This window comes from Drosophila ficusphila, unplaced genomic scaffold, assembly GCF_018152265.1.
Source record: "Drosophila ficusphila isolate 14025-0441.05 unplaced genomic scaffold, ASM1815226v1 contig_412, whole genome shotgun sequence".
Classification (NCBI taxonomy): domain Eukaryota; kingdom Metazoa; phylum Arthropoda; class Insecta; order Diptera; family Drosophilidae; genus Drosophila; species Drosophila ficusphila.
In genome coordinates, this window is record NW_025064326.1 from 1282904 (window position 1) to 1308843 (window position 25940).

General features: G+C 42.3%; 1 protein-coding gene across 1 annotated transcript in view; it reads right to left on the reverse strand.

Annotated features, from left to right (window-relative positions):
- LOC108091458 (hemicentin-2) overlaps positions 1–25940 on the reverse strand; it is an 80462-nt gene that overhangs the window by 20323 nt on the left and 34199 nt on the right. The window contains 3 exon segments of the mRNA XM_017190658.2: positions 15494–15690; positions 15751–16011; positions 21189–21387. Of these exon segments, the coding sequence (XP_017046147.2) occupies positions 15494–15690; positions 15751–16011; positions 21189–21387 (657 nt within the window).

Below are 25940 nucleotides of genomic sequence, written 5' to 3' on the forward strand. Positions count from 1 at the left end.
GAGGCGACCTCTGGAAATCGTGTTAGAAATATTTTTCCAATCAATTGCCAAATTGTTGCCAGGTTTCTGCCCTTTTCCCCCAATTACAAGTACTGCAAAAAAGAAAACGACCCGACCATTCAGTTGGAAAATACTATTAACAAACACAAAGGACCCTCGCCCGAAAAAGATGGAGAGCAAAAGGAAAAGCATCTTCCGAGCCGAACGCCCACGTAGAAAAAAATTTAAAAATTTAGTTTACATCTGGGATTGCACAGCAATTTGTATGACTTATCCTGAGTGCAGAGCAAAATAAGATAAATTTAATTGTGCATTTCCACATTCTCCTAACTCGATTTTGCGACACGAGCAGATGCTAGATGCTGAGGGTCTAATTCAATTTATCCGGGGCTCTTCTCGAGCAATTAGTTATAAGGTTAACTGGTGCTTAAGGAACTCAACGAAAAAACTGGCTAAGCTTGCGAATTTAAGAAGTATGTGCTTTAAGTATCTCGCTACCTAAGATTGAAAAAAGCCATCGAAAGAGCAATGAAATTAGAGCAAACAGCAGCCAGCTAATATTAATTTTAATTTTAATTACCGAGTGGCAGGGAAAAACAGAGAGCCCAGCAGATCCATTAAAAATAATCGACAGAGCTTTAACTCCCTCAATGGCCGTTGCTTAACTTGGCCAAATCCAATTTTGATGTGTGGGCGAGGGGCGGTGGTAAAAGAGCGGTGGGCGGTGGGCGGTAAAATTGGGGAAGGCACGCGCTGAGCCACAGGCCACAAAAGCCAAGGAAGCCGGGGCAGAAGCGATTTGATATGACCAACAAGCGCAAAACCAAACCGAACGAGCAACTCGTCCTTGCCCCCCGAGTCGCTCCCCCTTAACCCACCAGCCCCCACCCGTCCACAATCCATTCAAGACACGCGAAATTGGCAGGCCAAAAAACATTTGGCCCGAGGTCCAAGATAAATGATAAGGCGACTACGACTTATCCCAGTTTCTCCTCCTTTTTCGCTCCTTCTCCTTCTTTCGGTTTCTCCTCGGGCCTTTCTATTCGTAACTAATGAATGTTAAGTTTAAAAAGATACACAAATTTTCCAGAAGATACCATAAATTTAAGAAGAGCTATTGGCCAGGCTTTTGATATCCCCCAGGCCAAAAATTAATGGTTGAATTTAAGTTTTGGAGTGACTGAAAGTCGAGAAGTGGTTTGGGCGAAGTAAGTATACGTACAGTCTTTCGCAAGGCGTATCAATGAATTATGCGGTAATTTGGACAAAGCTTCGGCCCGAGAACCTCTTTACCTAGCCAAGCAATTAACGCTTAAATTCAAGTAGACAAGTGCCTTAAAATGTTATTGACCCATCGAGAGCTCGACTGGCAGACAGCTTCCTCTTCGAATCACAGTCTTATCAACTGGAATCGCTCCTCCGTTCGCCGTTCTCCATCTCCGTCCATCTGCCCCTCGGTGGCCAGTTGTGTGGCATCTTCAAGTTGATGTTGCCATGATTTTCATCATCTACTAAATGTTTTTCTTGGCCTTTCAAGTTTTTCTTGTTTCCAAGCTGCTACATATGGATGTGGATCCACGAGCAGCTCCTCCAGCTTCTTTCAGCGTCTCTCCAGCTGCTGATTCTGCTCCCCGGCTCCTCGCAGCCGGACTCTTACCGTCCAGATGGTTTGCTTTCGCAACTTGTTAGTTTTCTTTAGTGGCCCTACACGGGTTGCTCCATCAGAGACACACAGCCGTACAGCAGCGGGCAAAACGGGAGTTCAGGTGGCAACTTAACTTACATTCTGTGCTTTTCCAAATCCTTTGTGAAATTACTCCAATTTGTTATTGTCTGTTTCCTCCCTATTTTCTCTTTGCCTTTGTGCATAAAATTTAACTCTATTTTATACTATTAGTTCCTATTATTGTAACCGCAACTGTGGCTACGCAAACACACTCCTGGCACTCGCATAGAGACGCTTGTTCCCTGTCTTGTTTTGCTATTAAGTCAAGAATTTTTATAGCATTTAGTTGGAAGAGCTGCACATACTTCTACCTACTCCGAACCCATATCGGGACTCTCCCCCGCCCCCTCCGCATCTGATTTCCCCCACCAACCGCTCGCAAAGTGGAGATACGTACGCATAACTCGTGCCTGCTGTCAGCGCATTTGAGCTACGAGCTCTTGTGGTTTCTGCCTCGGCTTTTTATTAGTTTCTTGTTTGGTTTTCGCCCCCTGCGAGTGGTTTCGGGCCTCGTGTGCGAGCCAAGTGACCAGCAGTGCCATTTCTGGCTAACTAGTTACTAAATTGAGCGCATAAACTAAAACAACTGCGGCCCAGGAGACGAGATGGGAAAAAACAGAGCCGGGAAACAAGAATAGCAAACAGCAGTGGCAATGGCGCAATAGAAAAGGAAGCTCGTTGGCCACTGCTCATAAATTACAGGAAGACATATTCGACGGAGACAAATAAACAACCTGCCCCCTCCGAAAGTCCCCCTCTCCGGTTTCAGGGACAGTATTTAGCAGGCACATTAAGTTGGCTAACAAGAAAATCATTTAATTGAACAGCTCCAACCAGTTCTAGATAAGGAGTTTCGAAGGAAACGGGAGGAGATACTCAGAAGCCGTGAATATACATCGCGAGATGCCTGTGAATGTCTCCATAAAAAGTAGTTGATTCAGTAAGGATAGATAGTTGCAAATGCCATTAGGGAGAGATACTCAAAAGTATCTGTAATGGAAAAGAGAAGAGGTTAAATGTGAGGAAGGGGCCAAATCAGAGTCCAGAAACGCTGGCCATTACAGGTTCCCCACTTGTATCTCCAAATGCGCAAATGGATCTCATCCGTAGGAACGTGCCCAAAACCAAACATATATCTCGCACATAAACCACAAACTCAAAAACGTGCCTGAAAAAGCAGAGCGCATAAAAACAGACTCATGAGTGGCCAAAGTGGAAACACTTTAAAGCGATCACGGAGCGGATCAAAGAAACATATAGCCCAGCATACGGAACGCATATAGACACAGAATGCGGACATTTACCAGCAAATTTCGAGGCTTGTTGTTTCAGGTTTCTGTGTCATTTTCTACGGAAAATCTCCAGAATTCCTGCTGCCTCCCTCACCGATGAGATGTGCAAAAAGCTTTTGAAAAAAGCAATAAGAGAGCAAAACCAACTGATAAACGGACAAATGTTTATTGTACTAAAAATTTTATTGGCCGCACACATGCAGATACAAGATACGGATACAGTAGCCTCAAGTTACACATACGTCTGACAATGGCCGGCCATAAAATAGAATTAAATTGTGCCGACCGAAGCAAATGTTTGTCCAAGAACTCGCAGAGGCCTAGGAAAATGGTTGTGAAAAATCTGGCAAAAGATTTAATAAATGTTGCATGACTTTATGGACATTATGGACTCCCTTCAGTTTCCCCGCAGCAAAAACATATTGATAAACTAAAGACAAGCCGACTGCTGATGCTGATGCAAATGAACGTGTAAACAAACAGATGTATCTGTGCATCGGCGAGATACAAATGAGCAAACACAACATAATTGGAGAGCAGTCCAGAACCACATCAACACACACATCTCCATTGATTCCCATTCCCATTCCCATCTATCCAGTTTATTTTTATGGCACACAATTTGTGGCAAATCAATGAAAAGTTCTTCTAATTTTATGGGCTTCCACATGTTTTTAGGCGTAAACAATTCCGGATCTTCACCTCTGAGAAAAACATACGCAATCAAAGCTGCCCCAAATTAATTTAAAAGGAAAAAAATTGTTTCCTCGCTATTTAAACAACACAAATTTCTGTAAATTGTCTGGTTGGAATTTTAATGGTAAACAACAACAAGCAACAACAAAAAGGGAGCTGGCAAATGGAAAATAGAAAAATCCGGGAGAAGGAGGCTGCTTTAAATAGGCAGTAAAATTATTGACAAAGTTTTTCCAGGCACACATGGAGATCTGCACGGAAAAAAGGGAAAGGGACTGGCAGAGCCCGCAAACGATGTCATTAGTGTTGGGAAAATTGCCGAGGGAAAGCGGACGGGGGAAATGAGAGTAGCCGGGCCAAAAAGTAACAGTTAGAGGCGTAGGGGCCAAAAACTTTTGCTTTTATTTATTTACTTGACGCGCAACAAAACACAGACGAAAAAAATAGGTTCTGAAACGAGGGCGAAAAAAATAGGTAGGTAAACAAAAGTTCTGGATAGGGCTGCGAAAAATGTAGATGCTCTCGGGGAGTTTTCGTTTTTGGAGCAGGGAATGCTTAAATACCCTTGTGGCTAAAAAGTTACTTCAAAGACCACATACGCAATATACAAGTTACATTAATTGAGGCTCAGCAGAGCAGAAAATATATTAAACCTGCAAATATTTTATGAAAACAAAAGTATTAATTGTTAAGAGAAAAACAAAATCATTTTACAACATTAAAGGTTTTAGTTATTAAACAATTTTAGTTTATAGTAAATTATATATTTCATTGATTGTTGGTTCATCCCTTTTGTTAAAACACTTTAACCCTTGATTCCTTAGAGTATTCAATTAAATGGGCCAAGCGATTTGCGCAACCCGTGGAAATAAAAACAGAAAACGAGAGCCCACGTAAAGAAAATTTTTGAATGGCGTAATTTCGCAGCTAGAAGAAGACGGCGATGATGAGGATAACGATAATCATGATCCCAATGACGGAACAGTTGAGCAATTGCAGCAGGCTGTTTTGTTTAACTTTCGAGAGAGAACGTTTCGGCCGACATGAAAAGACTGCGGAAAACTGTAGCCGAGAATTAGGCGCAAGACGAAATTACTTGCGAGGAGCAAAGCAAATAAGGGATAGGAAAATGAAAGAAAAAAGTAAAAGTTTCCCAGCGAACCGAGCTGAGGGCGAAAAAAAGGAAATTCGGGGAACCCCATCGAGAGGTAACCTTGCCCCGTAATAAACCCAATTCCCTGACTTCCTTGCCACTGCTAACGCAAAAACCTTAGGGAAAGTGGCATTGTCCTGTCGCTTGACCTAAATAATTAAATTCATTGGGAGGCGACAAAGGGACAAGACACAGAGCACAAAAAACGAGGAAAATAGGAGACAAAACTTTGCTCTTAGTGCCGTCTTGCAGCAGCTGCCTTGCATTTCATTTGAGTTCGTTTCATTTAATTTTATGTTAAATTAATTTGCCTCTGCAACTCCTTGGCTTTCAGCGCCGAAAAAACGTCAGACAGAATTTCATTGCTTTTGTAAATATTTAGTTAATTTGAAGAGATTTCTGCTCCTGTTTTCAGTCCGGCAAATTGCATTAGGGCGGAAATGGAAATCTGCAGTGCGTATCTTTATCTGCCGGTGACACATTTACTGTAATTTCCTCGGGCGTCTGGAGGTGAGGTGTCTGCCGAGCAATCCATGGAAATCGGTCCGGGTGTGTGATGGGAAAGTTTCCGTCTGGCGGAAGCTTCGGATTGGGTCTGCAGATCCGAGATAGACTCGAACGTAAGAGGCTGCCGTCTGGTTGCCAGGCAATCCCGAGTCCTGAATGGATTTGCTTCCCAGTTACCAGCTAGCAGCTACCAGGAGGTATATATTTAAACAGGGCTTGGACGGTGGGCTAAGCAAAGAAGAGATTACGGCTTAATTGGGCTGCGTGGGCTGGCCAACATAAGAAGTGCGTGTGGACTGTTGTTTTTGGATTTGGATTTCATTTATGGGATTCCAAGGCAGCGGAGTCCTTTCAAATTTAATTGAGGCATTTACACGAGTCGGATACCTGTCTAGTTATTTGTGTACGCCTTTAAGACCTACACTTTCCCCCAAAAAACTTCTCCTTTTTGTTTCCCATTTCGCATGGATTCCTCTATTTTTTGCCATTGGTTTTTCTGGCTTTCAGTCAGTCATGATTGCCACAGCAGCTGTTCCTGCTGCCGCTCGTGTTGCCTAACTCGGGGCGCTTCATCATCGGTGTGTGTGGGCCAGAACTTAACCCCCGGGGACGAATCGCCGGCCACAAAAAACACACTGAATACGCTGCTGTTTCAGTTGGTGTTGCCTCTATTCCTGATGTTGCTCTTGCTGTTTCTGCTGCTGTTGCTGTTGCCGTTGCCGTCGTTCTGTTTTTATTATCGGAGGCCGGCGGGCGAAGTCGGAGCCGAAGTCGCCACCGTTTCTGCCTTCCAGTGGCCCCCCGGCAACGTCAGCTGCCATGCCCCCTGTGAGGAGGGGTCCGGGGTCCCCACAGTTCTTGCCCTGCCGTATTTGCTGCTGCAAGTCAAGTAGAAGCTGCACTAAATGTAAACAAAGCCCCAGTTCCCGAAAGCCCTCTTTTTGCCCTCGGGCGGCAGCAGCAGCAGGCGAAATGTAAATAAAATTTTTAAATTAACTACCAGTGGCAGCCACGTGTGCATGCAGTGGAAAAATAATAAAATTGGTACTCCGGTCATCGAAAATAATACTACCAAATCGTTTTCCAACTTCTAGATTTTTAAAAGCCCCGAGCACGCAACTTATATGAGTTGTTGCGCCATTGTCTTTCGAAACTATACATCTTTTAATGCTGCCCCCTTTTATCTCTGTGCACTGCTCTCACATTTTTCCAGCAATTTCTTTCTGTTAGTTCAGTTTCAGCTTCAGTTGAGTTGAACTCCGGTTTTGTTGCAATTGCGACTGCTGGCAGGAGCTTCTGCATCTGGCGCATTTGCTGCAGGAAATGTATCTACATATGTAAACGTGCAATATTCAAGATTGTTGTTCATATTGCTGCCAGTTGTTGTTGTTTAGCTACTGCTGGTTGTTTGCCATTTTAGCTTTTGTAAGTTGTTCCATTTGTTCAGCACTTTGCGTAGTTTTCTTGCTGTGCGTTTTCCCTGTTTTTTTTGTATTCCATTTGCACATACATTTTTTTTTTTTTGATTTTCCCGCCCTGCAACCTCGATAGTTTTGCAGTTCGTTCTGCCACATTTGCTGGCTTTATTTGCCTGCAGATTTTTCATACTTTTGCCACTACTTTGGCTTCGCGTTGCCCCCTAAAATTCTTATATGCGAAACACACGCGACCGCAGAAGTAGGAACCTCCAGCCAGTTGGCTGTCAATTGCTATGCACTCTACCAACTTTGGCGGGGTGTTATCCCCGGAGTTACTACACATGATAATGATGATTTATGGCCCCTGCAACTCAGGGGATTTCCCAAGAAAGTGTGGTAAGGAGTGGTAATTTATGGAATTTTTCCAACTTTGATTGGAAAACTAAGAAGCTGGCGGTAAATGTCAGGGAGCAAGTACATCTCAATAGGCTGAAATAGTGCACTTAATATTACAATATTAAATGCTGCTCGAAACTTTACTCTTCAGCACATAAAATCAATATTTAGCACTTAGTTCACTGCAGTTTACTGCAATGCAAAGAGTATTGAAACTTTGCTCTAAATACTTCCCAATTTTCCTGCCACATGCTCCGCGCAACATGTGTGCCCTAAAAACTTTACTACTCCAATGTTATGCCACATTCTGCAGCTTCTCTGCCTCATCGAGAATTCCTTGTTTGCAACTCTGTAACGGCATAATAAATGTATATGTGCGCCTTGGTACGCCCGTAAATATTTTGCAGTTTTCCTCAACATAAGCACAAAAATAAACAATGAAAAAAATTTTAATTTAAAATTTGATTTACGTCCGCAGGGAAAAAAGCATTTTTCTGTTTGACCAAATTAGTTTGATATATAGAAATTGTGGAAAACCATACAAAAAACTTTTAATTAGCTAACAAAATGTTTGAGGCAAACGGTCAAACCGAAAATGTGCAAAAATGTAATTAAAACGCAATTCATTTCGCAAAACCAAAGCGATTCATATTTCTGGTCAAGTTTACAATTTAATTTACACGAAAAATGAACAAGTCCCGAGGCCAATTTAAAACAAAGTGCGTAACACAATTGATGGAAACGAAAAAATGTTACAATGGAGAATCCAACAACCAAATCTGCTTAGTATTCAATTGAAATCGGAAACATCAGGGGTTTAGTTTTGCTTTTTTCCCATTTCTACATGAAACTGTTTCGTACAGAGAAATCCTTAAATGTTTCAGATTTCCATGGCTTAACAATACGGCTTTACTCTGGTTTTAAAATACCCTATTGGAAAGTCCTCGCGGCACAAAATCTTTTGTATGAAATTTCCTGCCCGACTGAGCTTTAAAATTGTCAGTTTGAGCTGCAGGTATTACATTCGACATAAAAAATCTCACACTTGGCTGGATTAAGCACATTTCATGGTCCTGATTTTTGAGTTTTTTTTTTCTGTTGGCTATTTATTTTGGTTTTTAGCAAAAGCAAACGCCCAATATGAACTTTTTTTTTCTGAAAGTTTACAGGTGTTTGTATAAGTTTATCATGTGGCTAAGGGAAATAATAAAGGTTTCCCTTTTTAAAGGGTGTAAATTTGAAAGCAGATCATCGGTTGCATTCGGTTTTGGGACTCACTGCTCGATTCATTAGTTAGTCAGTGGAAAAATATTTGGACTGCAGCTCCAACTGGAGAAGTGCCGAAATTCCAGGCATTCCTATGCCCACCTCCCCCCGATTTTCCCCATCGATTCGGTCGGCTTCTCTTGTGCGTTGGCAAAAGTCAAATTTGGCACGAAAATTTTGTAAATAAAATTTTTGGTGCGGCTTGTGCAAATTTGCATACATTGCGCAAATTGCATTGCATTCTCTCTCTCAAAAGAGACAGAAGCGGAAATTAGGGGTAGATACAGAAAAAAGTCAAAAAGCTTATATTCAATTTAAGCAAAAATTAAATATAATAAATCCAGCTTAATAAACGAATTAATATATTCGAAAAGTTTAGCAGAAGCTTAAGTTAATCTTAAGATTACATTTTTATCAACAAATTTTGTAGCAGCCTGAGACTTCTTTGCTTAAGAGAACACTTCAAATATAAATGTTTATATTTTAGTACAATGCTAAGCAGCTTAAATTCTCTCTGTGTACCTGCCTGTACAGCAAAAGTCAAACAAATGTGCGAAATTAGCATTTTGACATTTCAATTTTGAATATTATTGACATGTTTACGAGTGGGCATGGGTGTTGGTGTGTTTTTGGTGCCGGGCTTGTTGGGAGTGGGTAGTGAGTGGGTGGTGAAGTGGTCAAGAGGTGGGATGTTTTTGTAGCTCCCGGAGTCCCTCGACCACTTTCATCGAATCGCAAAATTTACTTTAATTAGCAGCAGATATATAATGATCATTGTCATTCCTGTCGTCATCAGTTTGTGGGCGTGGCGAGTGGATTGTGTTTTGCAGTCCATCCAAAACAATGCAGACTCATTGTCCACCCTTTAATGCCCCCACACTTGCCCCTTCAGCTCCCTTCTGCCCCCTTTTGACCCTATAAACTGCGACAAGCGACGCGTGCTGTTTGCACTGTTGACATCATACACACATCCTCATCATCATCGCCATATGTATGGCAACAATAGGACCTGATACGGGGGGAATACCATATATCGCCATCATCGTGACTAACAATGCAAAGTTTGTTTTGGTCGTTTGGCATATCATCGAACAGAGGAGCAGAATAGCAGAAGAGCGGAAAAATAAAACAGAAGCCCGCAGCAAAATTGAAATGTTTTCCCCGTTCAGAAGAGGGCTCTAGCGCTTTCTATTTGTTCAGTTGTTGTCATGGAGGATATTCCTTTGTTGTATTTATGAAGACAGGTTTCATTTATTAACTTTAATTTTTTGTGATGCACTCTAAAAAATACGCTTTAAAGATTTTCTACGATACGGTGGTCCTAATTTCCCTTTTTTTTTTTCTTACATGCATTTCCCGGCTGTCAAACATTTTTCCTGCGAGGAATGTTGTCTTTGCCCTTACATAAATCTCTAGTTTCAATCGCCTCAGATGTTAAACAAAGAAAACATTTCGTGCTCCGGACGCCTGTAACCTTAGCCAACTTGTTAGCCTAACCCAACCCAAAATCTTAGCCCGAACGCCCATCCTGAAACCGAAACCGATTTTAGAGCCCTAACTTAACCCAAAAACCGAAAACCCAAAGTGACCTCAACACGCAAAATCGAGAGAAATGGAAATGAAGCGTCAAAATGTGAGGCGGAATTTCTGGTTTCCTTTTCGACATATTCTTTTTCTGGACGGTTAAGGACGAATTTTTGGGAAAACTCGTGCACATGTCCTTAGACTTTTTCCTCGCAATTTTTGTTTTTGTTTTCGGGGGCAGAGCAATGCACGATTATTTGTGGGCAAGACTTTTTTGTTTCTGCTCATCGAGGGGGAGGCCAAAGTCTGACATAATGTGGCCAAATGTGTAGCCAAACAATAAATGAAAATTGTGTGCAATTGTCGTGCCTTTCATGGCAGTCCTTTGTCTCCGTATCCCTCGAAGTATCCACAATTTCCTCAACTTGGGGAATGTCACTCAGCTTTTTTGTTTCTGTTTTTGCTGTTGTTGTTGTTGTTGTTGTTTCTGTCCCCTTCGCCCCCCTGATTGCTCGCTTTTTTTTTGCGATACTGTTGTTGAGCCAGTTCCAGTGGCATTTTGAGTTGCCTGCGTGTCTCGCAATGCGCTCGTTATCCTTTTTATTTGAAGTTTGCTTAATGCCAAGTAAATAGTACCCGGCATCCACATGTCCTCTCGTTATCCCCCACTTTCCTGCCGCATTGTTTCATCTTTCGTCCTGGCCGCAAATGGCAGATGTTATCCGGTGGCTGTTTTCCCAGTTTTCCTCCTCCTTTTCATGGCTTGTTGCGGACTGAAGACCGACCTTTCCGCCCCCGACTCCCGTTTATTGACGTTAAGTTGGCTGTTACCTATGACCCCACGGACCTCAGATCCCAGACTTCAGACCCCAGACCCCTTACTTCAGATCCTCCAGACTCAGACTTATCTGGCGCATTATCATCATCATCTTCAATTTAATGCGTCGACGATGCCACTCGACAATCTCTTTTTGTCTTTGCGGCACTTCCTGCCAAAGGACATGTTTGCGTTTATTTTCTGTGTATGTTTTTTTCGCTTTTTCTGGTCGTACTCTAATGTAATGCCACTTTATATGCCGCAGTTGATGCCTTTAGAGGCTTTTGTGTTTACGCCATGTTAAGCCTCGAATCCTTGAATGCCACAGCCGCAACATCCTCGACCATTTCTATTTTTACACACAAACAAAATGTTTTTCCTAAACTGAGTTCGAGCCCCTTTGCATCTACACATTTAGCAGTCACACTCTGCAAAAAGTTCATTACTGCACTTGCAAATAAAAATATTCCAAGGTACAATTAAATTTGTTGTTCTTGGCACGTCAGTAAACATTTTTCTCAGTGAGCGCCAGCTTCTTTCCGGTGTTGCATGTGTATTGGCATTTGCTTGGTTGATTTTCATGTTGTCCCGCCTATTTGCCTGTGACAATCTACCAATCTGCTCCCAACCCAACCCACTTGCCGCCCACTCGGGGTGTTAAGGCCCAAACACAGAGCAAGGTCGTTTCCCGTTTTTCCATATGCCGCATTTACATTTAACATTTCCATTGCCATTTCCATTCCCATTTGAGGACGTGCTTCGGTTCGGTTCCCTTTGGTTTTTCGTTCGGTTCGGTTTGGCTCGGTTTGGAGTTCCTCCCGGCTTTTCCTTTGGCTTTTTTATGCATGATCTCATCGCTGACTGGCAGGTCATGTGACAGGCCTACTCCCCTTTGAACCCCGCTGCTCCCCATCTTTCCCACTCCCCCCGAGCTTTCCCTCTCCGCAACCTGCTCCCTGGCAGTCTTTTCCACTTCCCATTTTTTGAGCTGTCTGCCTCTTCTCGGGGGGCCAGACAAAAGTTAATTGCCTGACATTAAACTATGGAAAATGATGGACCCCTGGGAAAGGAGTTGGGAAAATTGAGTTTCCCGAGGTTGCATGCCTTGCAGTAAGTATCTCTTAATTATGATTTTTCAAAAGGCGACTCAAGTTACGTTAAACGCTGAAGGGAAATTGCATTTAAAAATAAACAGTAGAGGAGAATTAATAGTGTACCCTCAAAACTTTAAACTCTTCTTTGGCTTTAGAAGGAAGATTCCATTAGGCTTGCACTCCTAATAGGCTTCCCTTTTCCAAGCCATTGGCCCCTTTCTACGAAGATGACTCCCTATTTCCGGATTTCAGTGTTTTTTGCAGGCGCTAAGCCGCCAAACTTAAGCGGTTTTCGAGCCGGGGACAGAGATTTGACAGCGAGAAAGGGCGAAAGAAAAAACAATAAAGCCCGTGCAAGATTTACCCCCTGCCTTGTCAGCTTAGAATCAAAAACAAAAGCCCATCCCGAATATCCCTGTAAAGCAGCTGTCTGTTGCTTGCCTACTTTTCGCAGGTGGAAGGTGGGAAGGGAAGTCGGGCCCCCTCACGATTTCCTCGCTCTTCAGATCCGATTGGCTTCATCAGGAATAGAAAAGGACCCTTCGGGCCAGAGGCAATACATTAGAGCCCGGCCAGATTAAACTTGACTTTTGCGCTTCCATTCTATCCCGGGGCCTCTGAAATTTGAAATTATTGCCGTCGCTGATTTTTCGTGGCAATTTTGTCATTTTGCGGTTATTAGCGCGACAATTTCCACTGCTTTCCCCGCGATTTATTGCCGGCCATTTGGCAATGAGTTATTACCGGAGATTAGGCCAAGAACGTGGCTCATTTTCTGATTAATTTGTAGGTGTCAATGGGCCACAGAAAGAGAGCCGGAGAAAAGTGAATTTTTATTGCCCAACGTAAATCACAGTGAGAAAGGATAACAGCCACGCTTGTCTCCTGCCTTTTCCTTGCTTGATTTCAATTAAATTGCTTTTGATTTAATTTTAGAGTCCAGACTGTGGGCTAAACAAACGAATTCAGTAAGGGTTAAGCTGACTGATGGGTTTGCATTTACTGCACAGAAAAAAAGAGTTAACTTGAAACGTATTTAATTACCGAAAAGTTGAAGGTAAAAGTTTGACTTGAATTCGATGGTTTATTCTTCAATTTGATCCGTTGAAAATTAATAAAAAATCCCCAAATGGTAAAACATTTTAGTGTTATTTTCTTTCTGTACAGATTCTTTGTCTCGGGTTCCTTAGTGCCCATTTTTTCTCCGTACTTCTCCATGTGGATTTCTGGCCCGCAGCAACCGCAAAGTGCCTGAAGGCTGGCAACAGGAAAAGGGGACAGGACACAGACAGGACATCATTTCCCTGTTTGATCTACTCCGGGTCCTGTTCTGCTTGCTTAAAAACGCATTACTGAGGCGAAAGTGGGTAAAATGGCAAAGGAAAACCCAGTGGAAACCGGAGGTGACCGCAAGTGGAAAATCCTCAGCCACAATCAGAGTTCACATATCCCTTACGGTCTCAAACTGTTTGTTCTGTCCGTTAACCTTTTTTGTTCCCTGCTTTTCCTGCAATTACTGCGGTTCCTGTCGTTCCTAAATTTATTTAAAAACTTTCCAAACTGCCCCTTCTCGATCCAATAAATCTAAACGCTGGCAATTAATAAACGTTTACGATTGCAAATCCCCCGAAATTTGCTTTGCGGTTTTGTGGTTTGTCCAGCTGACTTTTTCTAATATTTTTGTAATTAAACCTTTTGTTATTGCTAACTGGCTAAACACTTTAGATAAACATAATGAATTTGAGCCTGTGTATCTTTGGGCATTTATTCAATGCGGTTCACGCAAGTGTGGGCGGCTGTGGGCGTGGCCCTGAGGACAACTAATTAAACCGCATGCGACCTATATATTTTACGTGTGTATAAATTTTTTCTGTTTTTATAAATTCACCTCGATTGGATGTAATCTATACGAAGTGGGCGTGGCCGTTTGAAGAGGCGGTTAATTAGCGTTGCGTAGGTCAATATGTAGCATATGTATACATAAATTTACAGCACGCTGCGTTGGAGTTGTTTTGATTCAGTCAGGTGGGCATTACTCATACGCCATGTGTGACGACGTCGGCGGTTGGCTTTAATGCATTTTCCGCCGCTGTTGTTGTTTACAATACTCAACTATTGGCTCACTGAGGTGGGGTAAATATGAACAGTGTTTTGCTTAAATCCGCTTGGAATGCGGTTCTATAATTTATTCCCTTCTTGCCTTGGAATTCTTTCTTCTACCTATTTAACGCTGGAGTTGATCATTTCCCTCTCCGTTCTCTCTATCTTCCCAATTAGCGCAGTCTTCTGCCCACTTGCGTTCTTCCTTCCACCACTAATACTAATGCCAGCACTTACACTAACACTAGCACCGGTTCTAAGGCCATTACAGCCGCCTCTGCGTGCGTGTGTGTTGTTTTGAATTAATTACACAGTTGATAGCCATGGCTATAGGTTCGACTATAAAATCCATGCTACAGAGAAAACAAAATTCGATGAAAAAATGTTCTATTGTAACTATGCATGCAAAGCATCTACAACTCAAGTATGCACTGAAAAATTTAGATTATTGGTATTGTAAATTTTAGTAAAATAACTGGCATGGGAATATACACTTCTGTTCAACCCTAACTGCAAATAAACAATGAAATCTTTTCGCGAAGTGCATAGGTGTTGGGCCCAAACACTCGATTGCTCCGCCACGACGACCGGGGCAATATTTCACTTTATTTGCCTTTTGATTAGCCCTAATAGCCAGCGTTAACAGCCAGCAGGTCACACACAAACGGCCACATGCACACACACTCGCCTCGACTCACCAACACACGGCCACTTGTTGCAACAACAACGGCAATAACAACAACAATTAAACAACAACTGCGACGAGTGGCACATAAATTTGTATTCTAATTACTTGCGTTCAGTCAGCAGCAGGTCGTTGGTTCAGGTCAGCATTGGTAATTTATGTGCGGGGCTTTGTTGGCTTTTAAAAAAGATATATGCGATTATGCGATTGCCGTTCGGGCAGCTACAGTTGCTAGTTGCTAGTTGCTGGTTGTGAGTTGCCAGTGGCTAGTTGGTGTTGCTGGTGCATCTAAATACTCTAAACGAAATGTGTCATGTGCACTGCGCGGGGAGCTGTGAAAACAGGGGTTAAACGCCGGGGACTGGCTGTTCATTGTCCCCCCTTCATTATGCTAATGTTCAGATATTCAGATGGTGTTGTAATTGCCGCATAGCATGCAAATTAAGAGAAGGTCGACTTGCCGGACGGATGACTCCGCCTGGAATCGCTTTGCAAAACGGCAAAAAAAAGGCAGGGACTCTCCCAAAGTTTCTAATTAGCAATGGTCAAGCGTCGCAATTTATGGCAATTGCTTCCCATGTCAGAGCGTGGAAATTATTAATGATGCTCAAGTGGCTCGGGTGTGAGTAATAGCGAAGATTATCAGGGGACTGGAGTGGGCGGATCATCTCCTCATGTGGTTCTTCCCTCGGCCTTTACGAGGGACGCTAAGTGGAGCAAAAGCATTACTCATTCAAGCCCTACTTCCAATGATGCCTGGGTTATGCCGCGAGTAATCTGCTGTTTTCATAGGGAAAGCATTCGAAGTCGACTACTTACAGTTCACATTCAAGGTGGCAGTGGCCTCCAGTCGCTTTCCCTCGTTCATGGCACGATTTCTGACTACGCATCGGTACTTGGCGCCATCGTCCTCCCTTCGGGGGATAATGGATAGTGTGGCGTTGGTGGGCTGATCCTTGGTGCCGCCCTTCAAAATGGTCGCTGGCAGAGGGGAGTTGGAACCGTCGCGATACCAACTGAACGGATGGTTAGTCAACTTGAAATCGAAATCGAATCTGATAGGTAGGGAAACTTACGTGATGGTGGGATCGGGGGATCCGCCGATGCTGCTGCAGGTGAGCTCCATGGGCTTGTCTTCGGTGGCCACGGCAATGTTTCCGGGCGAGATCACGGGGGGATGGGGCGGGGTGAGGACCGTGAGGTTGTGGAACTCCTGGTGGACATCCGCGCCCGTTCCCTTGGCCTTGATGCGGCACTCGAAGCGGCCATTGTCCCGATTGTAGGACACGTTCTTGATCTGCAGATCGTAGATGCCGCGCTCCGGCTGGAAGTCGAGTCTAGAAAAAAGGAATTACAAACGTTTTGAAATATAAATGAATAAATCAATAACAATTTAAATATAAAGTATAAGAACTCAAACTTCAAAGCTCAACTGCCAACATCCAGTCAATCAATTCCCATTTTCAGTGCCCAAAATCAATTTATTTTTATTTGAAAACTTGCAGGGGACTCCTGGGCGCCATTCCCCCTCTCAAGTAGCCATCACTAATTGTGCTAATATTGGATTTTCCCACTCTGGTCCTCGACTCGCTTCCTGCTTTCTGCCCGCAGGTGGCCAAACTTTAAACGCTCGTAATATAAATAAATACGAAATGGTAATATTTGACGAAGGAGGCGACAGGACGAGACATTCCTGCGGAGCGGCGGGAGGGGGAGGACCAACATAAATAAAATCAACGTTCGAATAAATGTTTGCATATTTTTCCTAGACAATTTCCAATAAGAACTCGGGTCTCAGACGCTTGCCAACCCAAGTGAAAGGTAAACAAGAAAAAAGTAAAGTAATTTTCTCACAGCTTTTGGAATTTCCCGATGTTTACCTTATTGTTATTGTTATATGCCGGACTATTAAGCTCTGAGGGGTTCTTATGGCGTAATTGCTTTGCAGGCCCGTAAACCAAATTAATTTCCAAAACTGTATAATTGGAAAACCGAAGAACGCTTCGTGTTTTGTCTGCATGTCTTTCAACTTCGTAAAAAAACTCGCAGAGAGCTGGGGAAAATTTGATTTTTAGTTTAAATAATAAAGAAACAGAAACACGAGCTCATGCGATATACTATATGGTTGACTTAAAGTAGAGAGGCAGTAAATTGAATTTATTTTCCCATATCACGTGTGTGACAATTTCAATAAAAATTTTCAATTTAAGGTTATTGGTTTTGCTAAACGGCATTTTGCGTCCAAGGAAGCTTCTGTTTTAATCAAATTTTTTAAATGTGTGTTTTTTTTCACAGTCTGTTGATTAAATTATCCCAGCATTCCAGGAGCCTTTCTTAATTCTAAAGCCCACTTTTCAATCCAGATTTTCAATGTATTGAAAATTCGCTCCTCTTTCATCTATCAAACGAAAGAAGAAGGGAAAGTTTGCCAGTTTTCTGTTTTTGGCTTCTGTCAGACATTCATTTTCCCTCCTTCAGCTTTCTTGGCTTCATTTTGTCAATGTCTTAATATTTCAAGACCACTTCAGAGTCCTCCTCTTACTTTTTTTGAGCGCTGCGATTTTTCACAATTTTTCAATAGGATGATGATCCTGATGATTATTTGGTCGTCATCGTCGTTGTCCTGGACAACTACTGAAAATTGATGCCGCCCGAATGCGCTTCGCTGGATTCTTGGCTTTTCCCTGCTGGTCAGTCGGCAGTTTATTAGATTGGCAAACAAGGGGATCCCCCAATCTCGCAGATACGATTTTCATTTTCCATTTCTCGAGACTTCCCCAAGTTCATTTGCCAGCTGCAAGTGGACTTTTGACTGACGATGAAATTGGTTCTCATCTCGAGATTTTAGTGAGGTGGATGGCACTTCGTCTTCGCCTTTTCACAAACATCTTCGGAACTTCAGCTATGTGCACTTTCAGTCTAGACAATTTTGCGATTCTAATTGGACAGACTTAGGGCTTAGACTGATTAGCTTGGTCAGACGCCCGTTTTATTTACTCACTTATTTTACTCGTGTCCTAATTGCTGCCAAAAACCGCAGTGCCACGACCAAAAAAAGGAGAGCACAACTCGCGTTTGTGTGAAATTTTAATTTGCCAAGCAGCAAACCGCAACAGGACGAAAAAAATACTGAAAGTAAACTGGTCGCCTGCTCTTGAAATCTCCAAATAGAATGCGCAGACAAAATTCTGAGGAGCGGAGGGACTAAACGTTACGAGAATTCAAGCAGTGCATAAAATGTACTCAACAAAATTAAGAAGATAACTTCATCAGATTATTTTTATACTCTACATTTAAAAGTTTCACCAAAGCTGATTATTAAATTAAGAAGACTGCTTCCAACACTTTAATTTTGTGTTTAATATAATGTCGAACTTTCACTTATTATAATAGACTTCATAACCCAATTTTCTCCCTCTGCAGCAGACAGCAAATTGACTGAATTCTCGACAGACTTGCCCGCTCATCTCCTCTTTCCGGCCAAAAACCGCGTGTCCTTGCCTAGTTGAGTTTTTTTTATTACTACGAGTATTTTCTATTTGCAGCTGCTGCTTCTCCTTTCTCCACTTTCTCCCCACTGATGTCTCTGCTTTTTGGGGCCGGGTCTCAGGCGACTTGCTCATTTGCAGTTGGGATAGAGAGAATCCTCAGGACACGTGCTGCTCGGTGGAAATAAAAAAGTGCAAATTATAAAAACTGCTGGCAAAGCGCAGTCATCGTCATTGCCGCCGCTCTGGGGAATCCCCTTGATTTTCCACCTCCTATCGGCGGTGAAAAGCGCTTTAAACGGGCAAATACAAATTATGGAGCAGGACGCGCGTCCTTGAGCGTTACCAAAAAAAGGGACTCCAAGGGGACAAGCAAAAGGCCCCAGGCAGTCTTTTCTTGTTGCAATTTTCAAGTTTATCCCCGAGCAGGTCCTGGTTTTATTTATAACCCACCCCATTTTCCTGGAAATTTTCCTTCTGCATTGCAATTTGTGATTTGTTGTTGCTACCGCAGTGCTGTCCCCAATTCTTAATGTTTTTTTTTTCAATTTTTGTCCCTCCCTGTGGGCAAGTGCAAAAAGTTTTTATTTTTTATTATTATTATGTGGGGACAGAGGGAAAACTTAAACGGCCGCCAATTATTCAGATAAGCGGGAATAAAGGAAGCCTGCTCAAAGAACTGAAGTAAACTTCTTTAGGTTATTGAAAGAGCAACCTAGATTGAAGAGGGCTTTAAGAAAGTTGATTTTTTAACTGAAAAAATACAAAAATATTTTCACGAGCATAAGAATCAACTTGTTACGAGTAGACCTCATTAATCTGTACATCCACAAAATTGTGGTATCCAATTTGTAAATTGATTCATAAAATCGAAAACATATTTTACGGATCCTCTTTACGCCAAGCCATTTATTTAGATTCTAGATACCCCAACTGATTTCTCACAAGATTTCCTTTCTAAGTATGCAATCGTATTTTCCTCTTCGCAAAAATCCCCCACAAGTTGAATTTCGCATTGGAAGGAATCGTTGGTCCTTCGACTCCCGACTTCTAAATGCCGCACTCATTGTTTCCCAATCTCTGAAAGAAGAGCATTCCCCTGATGTCTCGTTAAATTAAATGTTCAGCGAAATATTAGCCCTGAGCTTTTCTTTTTCCCTTCGACCTGTCGCGACATTTTGGCCCAGAGAAACAATTCTGTAATATTTTTTTTCTTCGCTTTTTTTTCGTTTTGTGTGTTGTTTGGCATTGCCAGCAAATTTGCAGTAATTTCACTTTTGCACAGATAGGAATTTTCCGGGGGCTTAGGGTTTGGGTACTATCTCTGCCTTCATTATGTGGCCAGTTTCGTTTAGTCTCCTTGAGCCGTGTTCTCGTGTCCTGGCTGCTGTTCCTCGTCCCGTTATTCGACGTTGTCCTCGTTGGCGTTCCCTGCTTGTTCTCGGCTCCTTGTTAGCTTTCGGCACAAATTGCAGTAAAAATATATTTTACAATTTGCCTGGGTCCGCGCAGCGATTTCGTGTGGCCCACAACGCCTTTTTATGATGCTTTGCTATTTGTTGATTTGCTTTTATTATGCTCACACTCAAGCTCGAAGATGCAGAGGAAAAATCGAGTTTGCTTTAAATTTTTGCAGTTTTAGGTTGGGTGCATTTTAAAATATTTAAGATTCCAAGTGGTGTATCTCAACACCTTTCTGGTTTTATATATATTACATTTTTGTTAACGCTTATGTTTGCTACTGGTATTCTACAATTTTTCCAGTGCATCCATAAAACGTATATGGCGTTATACAAAAGTTGGCTTGCGGCCATTTTATTCGGCAACAGAATGAAACGAAACGGAATGGAACGGAAACGCAACGACACGGAATCGAACGGACGGAGGGTTGCATTTTCCGCGGAAGAAGAGTAAAACGACGAAGAAGAAGAAAGTGGTCCGTGCGGCACAGTTGGCACTTAAAATTTATGCGTTGCCACATAAAGAAACCAAACCGAACATTAAAAAGCAGGCGGCCAACAGGAAACGGAAGTCGCAGGCACCAGGCGAATAAAAATACAATTGAAATCAGGGGTTGTGGAAGGAAGGGGGTGTAGTGGAAATGGGGGCAATGAAAGCGAAACATAAACACAAACACCAATAGGCGGACGGCCATGTGTGTGTACTCGTATGCCTGTGGTCATAATTGTCTTAACATGCAACACGCGGCGTTGACATTAAGGATTAAGCAGTACATGAGCAACATGGAACACTGCAAAACTTAGCGTTCGCTATTATTCGTAAACCTAATATTTAATTAAAGATACAAAAAAGAATTTGTTGTCTGTCCTTCTCCTGTTATTCATTATACTGTCTTGTGTGGAATATATTTAAGCATTTTTTATATCGTTTAAGGTGGGTTGAAACATTATTACATTCTGTCATTCGGCTTTTAAAATACATTTCATAAAAAAACATTTTTTAAGCCCCTTTAAGCCGATGCCATCCAATTCCAGGGCTGTGGCCAGGTTCGGACTTAACCGTTTCACCCGCCTGGCATTTGTTTAAATTGCCAAGAACTTGATTTTAATTAAGTTGCCAGCCCAGTCAGTCACATGCATAAATCGCATTATCCAGGTCGGACGGGTACGGGGGAGTGTGAAACATTTAATTAACTTAACAAATGGCTGCCAACTGCTGCTGCCGGGATAAACTGTACTTCTCGGTCGGTGGAAGGATAACCGTTAATGCCACAGGAGGACAGAGGACTGTGGGAATTTCCCTCGCCATTTCACTTTACGACCCCACGCACACACAGACACACACACGCACATGCAGCCATAAAGGACATCAGCTTTATGGACGGCATTTAACATCCCTCAAAGCCAGCCATTCCCGCAATTATCATCCTCGTTGTTAGGTCCCGATTCAATGTCCATTACTCACTGGGATTTGGGGAGCATCGATGGTCACCACCATTGATAAGGTATCAGAAAACATTTGCTGCAAATCTAGATCTTACTTCAAGGGTCCTTTAGATTACTCACCTATATCCGGAACTCAATTGTACATCGCCGATGGCCACGTTATCGAACTGGGCCGGATTCGCTGTCCAGCGGGTCCAGAAAAACGAAAAGTCGTTCGACTCGTACTTGTCGTTAAACCGGCACTTGAGGGTTAGGTCGGCATTCTCGCGGGTGTCGATGGACTCGTCGGCCGAAATCGTGGAACTCAGCGCTACGAGAACTGAAAAGATAATGTATTGAGTTAATACATATTATATAAAGTGCTTGTATTATACATAAGTAAAAAGAAGTACAAACAATCATTTTTCTATTCCTCCATAAGTTGACAATCTCTCTCTGTAGCCCCAAAATAATTGCCTTCCATAAATAATTTAAACTCTTGACCACCACATGAAACAAGTTTATCACATTTTCATAAAGCTTAAACCGAATAGAATCATAACTTTTCACTTCAATCCCCCAACATCTCCGAAAAACCCACAACATAAGAACCTTTTCAGTGCTCATGAAATTTTCATCAGAGTTCGGCCTTTCTTCTCTGAGACAAAGAGAAAAATCGGTTTAAAATAAAGGAGCCCTTAAGAAAAACAAAGGACAACAATTTTTGTTTAATTCTTAATAATGCATTATACCTCAACAACTCAACTCGAAACTTGTCAAGAAAGAAGGAGAACAATAAAAAGGGAGAGCTCGGAAAAAAATTAAAACAATTTCGAGTAACTTTTTCATATGCTTAGACGACAAAGTTTGAGATACATGGCCTACCTTTAAGCGCACCTTGAACACATGCGTATCCCAAGGATTCGCTTCGTTGCCCTTTTTTCTCTTTTGAGGGACCTTGGCGCATTATTCTTACTTTGGTGCGTAAATTTCGAGTGGAATTTATAGCCGCTTTATATTTGGCATCAAATATGCATGAGGCGGCGTTTAAGCCACTCCAGAAAAAAGCAAAAAGGAGCAAAAAGAGTGTTCGAGAGGCAATAAATTTTTGTTTTAGAGCTGCAGGCCCAGACTTCGTTAGTCTGTGCTAAATTTAAAGATTGTTTCGGTCTGTTTCGCAGCATTTGCATTAGGGCCAATAGTCGTTAAAGTCCCGAAGTTATGCAGCCCATGAAAATCGCATTAAAATTAATTTGGCACTCGTCTGAAGGCCCTTAAATATCCGTATCTAATCCGCCGGATAATGGCATCACACGTCAAGGTGGCATCTCTTTCGGCCGAGAGCCTTCACTTCTTGTTGTGCGCCCGAGTTTTCTATCTTTTTGGGACGGGAATTTATGTCAAAAGTTTCGTTTCTTGTTATTTTTGTTATTTTTCCAAGTCCTGGGCGCTGTGCCCATTTCATTCATTTATTCTGGCCGTCTCTGTCTGCCATTAAAGTTACTTTTGTGGAGCTTTTGGCCTGGTTGTCAACGCGTTTCTTTGCTCATTTCACTCGACTGCTTAACAGGAGAAAAGCCAGGGAAATCAGGGGCTGGAGAGGGTTAGCGCTGTCCATTTTCGCAGGATGCGTTTCTAATTAAAAACTTTAGACAGAGAGAGAGCGACAGGGAAAGGACGAAGAAGTTCAGCTCGCTGCACTTAGGCAAATTGCCAGATGTTGTCCTGTTCCTCTGAATTATCCTTCTGAACCCTTTGGGTCAACATTTAAATATATATGAAATATGCCCAGCTGAGTAAATATTCTTCGCTAACAGTAGGTGTCAGAGATTGACAAAAAAATGTTCTATAAATCGCTGATAAGTCGAGATGTCTGACGAACAAAAGGTCTGTGCTCCTTTAAGTTTCCGATTTCGCCTCTTTTATTGTCGGACATTAAGAATTCACGAAATGTTAAGTGCAATTAATGGGGCGAACGCAAAATGGCAAAAAGGCAACGACCAACCGACGGCAGCAACTTGCAACTAATTAAATTATCGTTAAAGAAGGTGCACGGAGGAAAAGCTGAAAGAAAAATTTCTTATAATTGCTGGAAATTAAAAATAATATGCAAAAGGAGCGACCAGTGCAAAGGCAGCTCAGCGAAAGGCTAAAAAATTCAATTTCCGCTCGAGGCAGGGTCAGGAGTTAACTTTTTTATCTCAACTAAGAGCTAATGGAGCCAAAAGGACAGTCGCATCGGAAGCATCCAAGCTTTTATTTATGTATTTAATGAAATTTGAACATTAACTGGGAGATTGTTTGGAGAGTCAGCAGAGCGAAATATCTGATTGCATCTTTATAAGTATCTTAAACTTGGAAAAATACAGTACCTCAAGGCTCAGGTGAGCTAACATGATTTTATTTTGCACAAAAAAGTTCAAGAACATGTTCAGAAGAATAAACATTTGCAATCTATTTGTTTTAGAAATAATCCACCTAAATCGGGTTTATCCTGCATTTTTAGCTGACTAAAATTGTAAACATTTTCTGAGAAATATGCAGTCTTGTTCAAAGGAAGCAATTTGATTCTGCATGGACGGCCAGAGCTGGAAAATTTTCTAGAACATTTGGTCAACGGCCTTTGCGTTGAGCATTGTTGTTCTTTCAGGCCGAGAATTCTCCCAACACCGTTTTGGTACAGTGGAGCTTCTGTTGTGGCAGCTACAATATGCAATTATGACGTGGGAATCGTATTAAAACAGACACAATGACGACGGCAAAAGGCAGAGACGGCGGGGGGAAGGGGAACCCCAAGCTGTGACTCCCTCTGGGGAAACTCGAAAACTTAGAGAACGTAAAACGAACAGCTGACAACTTACACAGAAAAAATAGTTCGAAATGTTAGTTCTATCCGCAGGTCAAGCAAATTTACTCTTTTTCGTATAGTATCGATTGGTAAATTTGCAGGATTTGGGTAAGTGTGGCCTAACTTACGAAAAATCTTCAAAACTATCAAGCATATTAGTTTTTTCTTCTGTGCAAACCAGAAGACCAGAAGACCGAGTCTACGGCAGTGAATTCTGCCCTTGTTAATTGCATGTTCTGCATATCACTTATAAATGCACCCACACAATCACAACTAGTCAACTTCGCACTTACACAGACACCTCGCCTCGCATGTCAGGACACACAAGAAAGAGACGGCAGCGTTGCAGAAGACAGAGAGGGCAGTATGCACGGAGCTACGCAGACTTCGGGAAAGTTTGCCATAATTGGATTTTCAGAGTTAATTACCAGCATTGAATTTGGCCATAAAATGTAAGAAATACCTACGCTGTCCCTGTCTCTTTTCTCTCTCTTCCGGCTCCTCTGGCCGTCTCTTTCACGCACTTGATTACAATGTGTGTTGGCATAGATTTTTGATTTTAATTGGAAACAAAAGTTGGTGAAACATTGTGCCTTTTAGTTAGGGTGTGTTATTGTTGGAAATAAGATACAAAGACGTGTTATTAAAGAACAAGGCGAATTGATCTCTCTCTTTAAAGCCCTTTTTAAACAGAAATATATTAATATAGACTCTGCGCATTCTTCTTTTATTCAATTATTTTTTGCTACTCCTTGAATTCCCTCTTGAGTGGTTGACTGGGTATCTTTAAGGTTGGCAGTGCCCTGATTGCAACCACTGGGATAAATATACACAGGGAGTCCTGCAAAGTTATGCATAATGTGGACACAGCACGGCGAGGAGATGCCAAAGGATGGGCGCCAGGACGAGGCCCTGGACCAACAGAAGCTTAGGAATTATGTCTTATTATTTTGCCTGCAGCCTGTGGACGAGGCCAAGAACAATGGCAAATCACACAGCCAGGACCAAGGGAAGGACTGCAAAGCTTTGAATCGGGTTGTTGTCCTGGCACTGCACCAAAGTTGCAATCTCGACGCCTCCTATTCCCAGTCCCTCCCCCTGAATTGTCTTTAATGTCTTTATGCTTAAGCCGAATGTTGGCTGGTCTTGTGGATCCTACACTGTCAAAAATATCTTGAGAATTGGTCCGGTTTAGAATATTATTTAAAAACTCTCTGAGAACTCGAATGTATATAGCTTTGGGTTTGGAAAATAGAAATCCTCCTTAGGGATTTTACTAAGGAGTATAAAATCAAAAACATAGAAATATCTATCCACACAAGAACACTTTTCCCTGCATTAGATTCTCTGTCCTTTCCTTCGGTTCTTGCCAACTTCTTCTTGGTCGAAAGCAGAGTCGATAAAAACTGCAAATGATCCTGCTCCTGGCCCATAAAATGCAACATAATTTTCTTATGACTCACACAGATAGACAAAAAGGAGAAAAAACAGCTGCGGGCAAAAAATCAAACCGACCGATGGCGAGAGTTGAGAGGGGGTTAAGGTGTGAAGGGGTTAAGGAAGGGGAGGGGTTGAGTCCGCCTCTGTTACAATGAATGTTATCTGTTTAAACGGCGCTCCCGTTTATCCTGGCCACCAAAAGGCAAAAGCAAAGCCCAAATAAAAGCAAAAGCCCAGTCTGAGACAGCAGAAGTCAACGAAACGGAAGGAGATTGCAATTTACAGGCGGCGGGATGGGGTTTTCTGGGGCCAGCGGAGGGTTAAGGTGCGGCAAACCGGTTTTTCGTATGTCTGCAGAGGAGTACAGAGAAATATTGATGGCCAAGTTGCAAGCTCCTTGCTTGGGCCAAGAACAAAGGTATAAGAAGAAGCCTCGAGTGGCTCGAACCAGAAACGTTAAAAAGGAGTGGCAAGAGAAACGTGACAACATTTAAGTGACACACTTAACCCACGAAAAGCCCCGACGAATAAATTAATTCCCACTGAGAGTATTTTTCTCAATCGTAATTCATCGTTGAACTACCGTCATGTGCACTTCCTCCAAT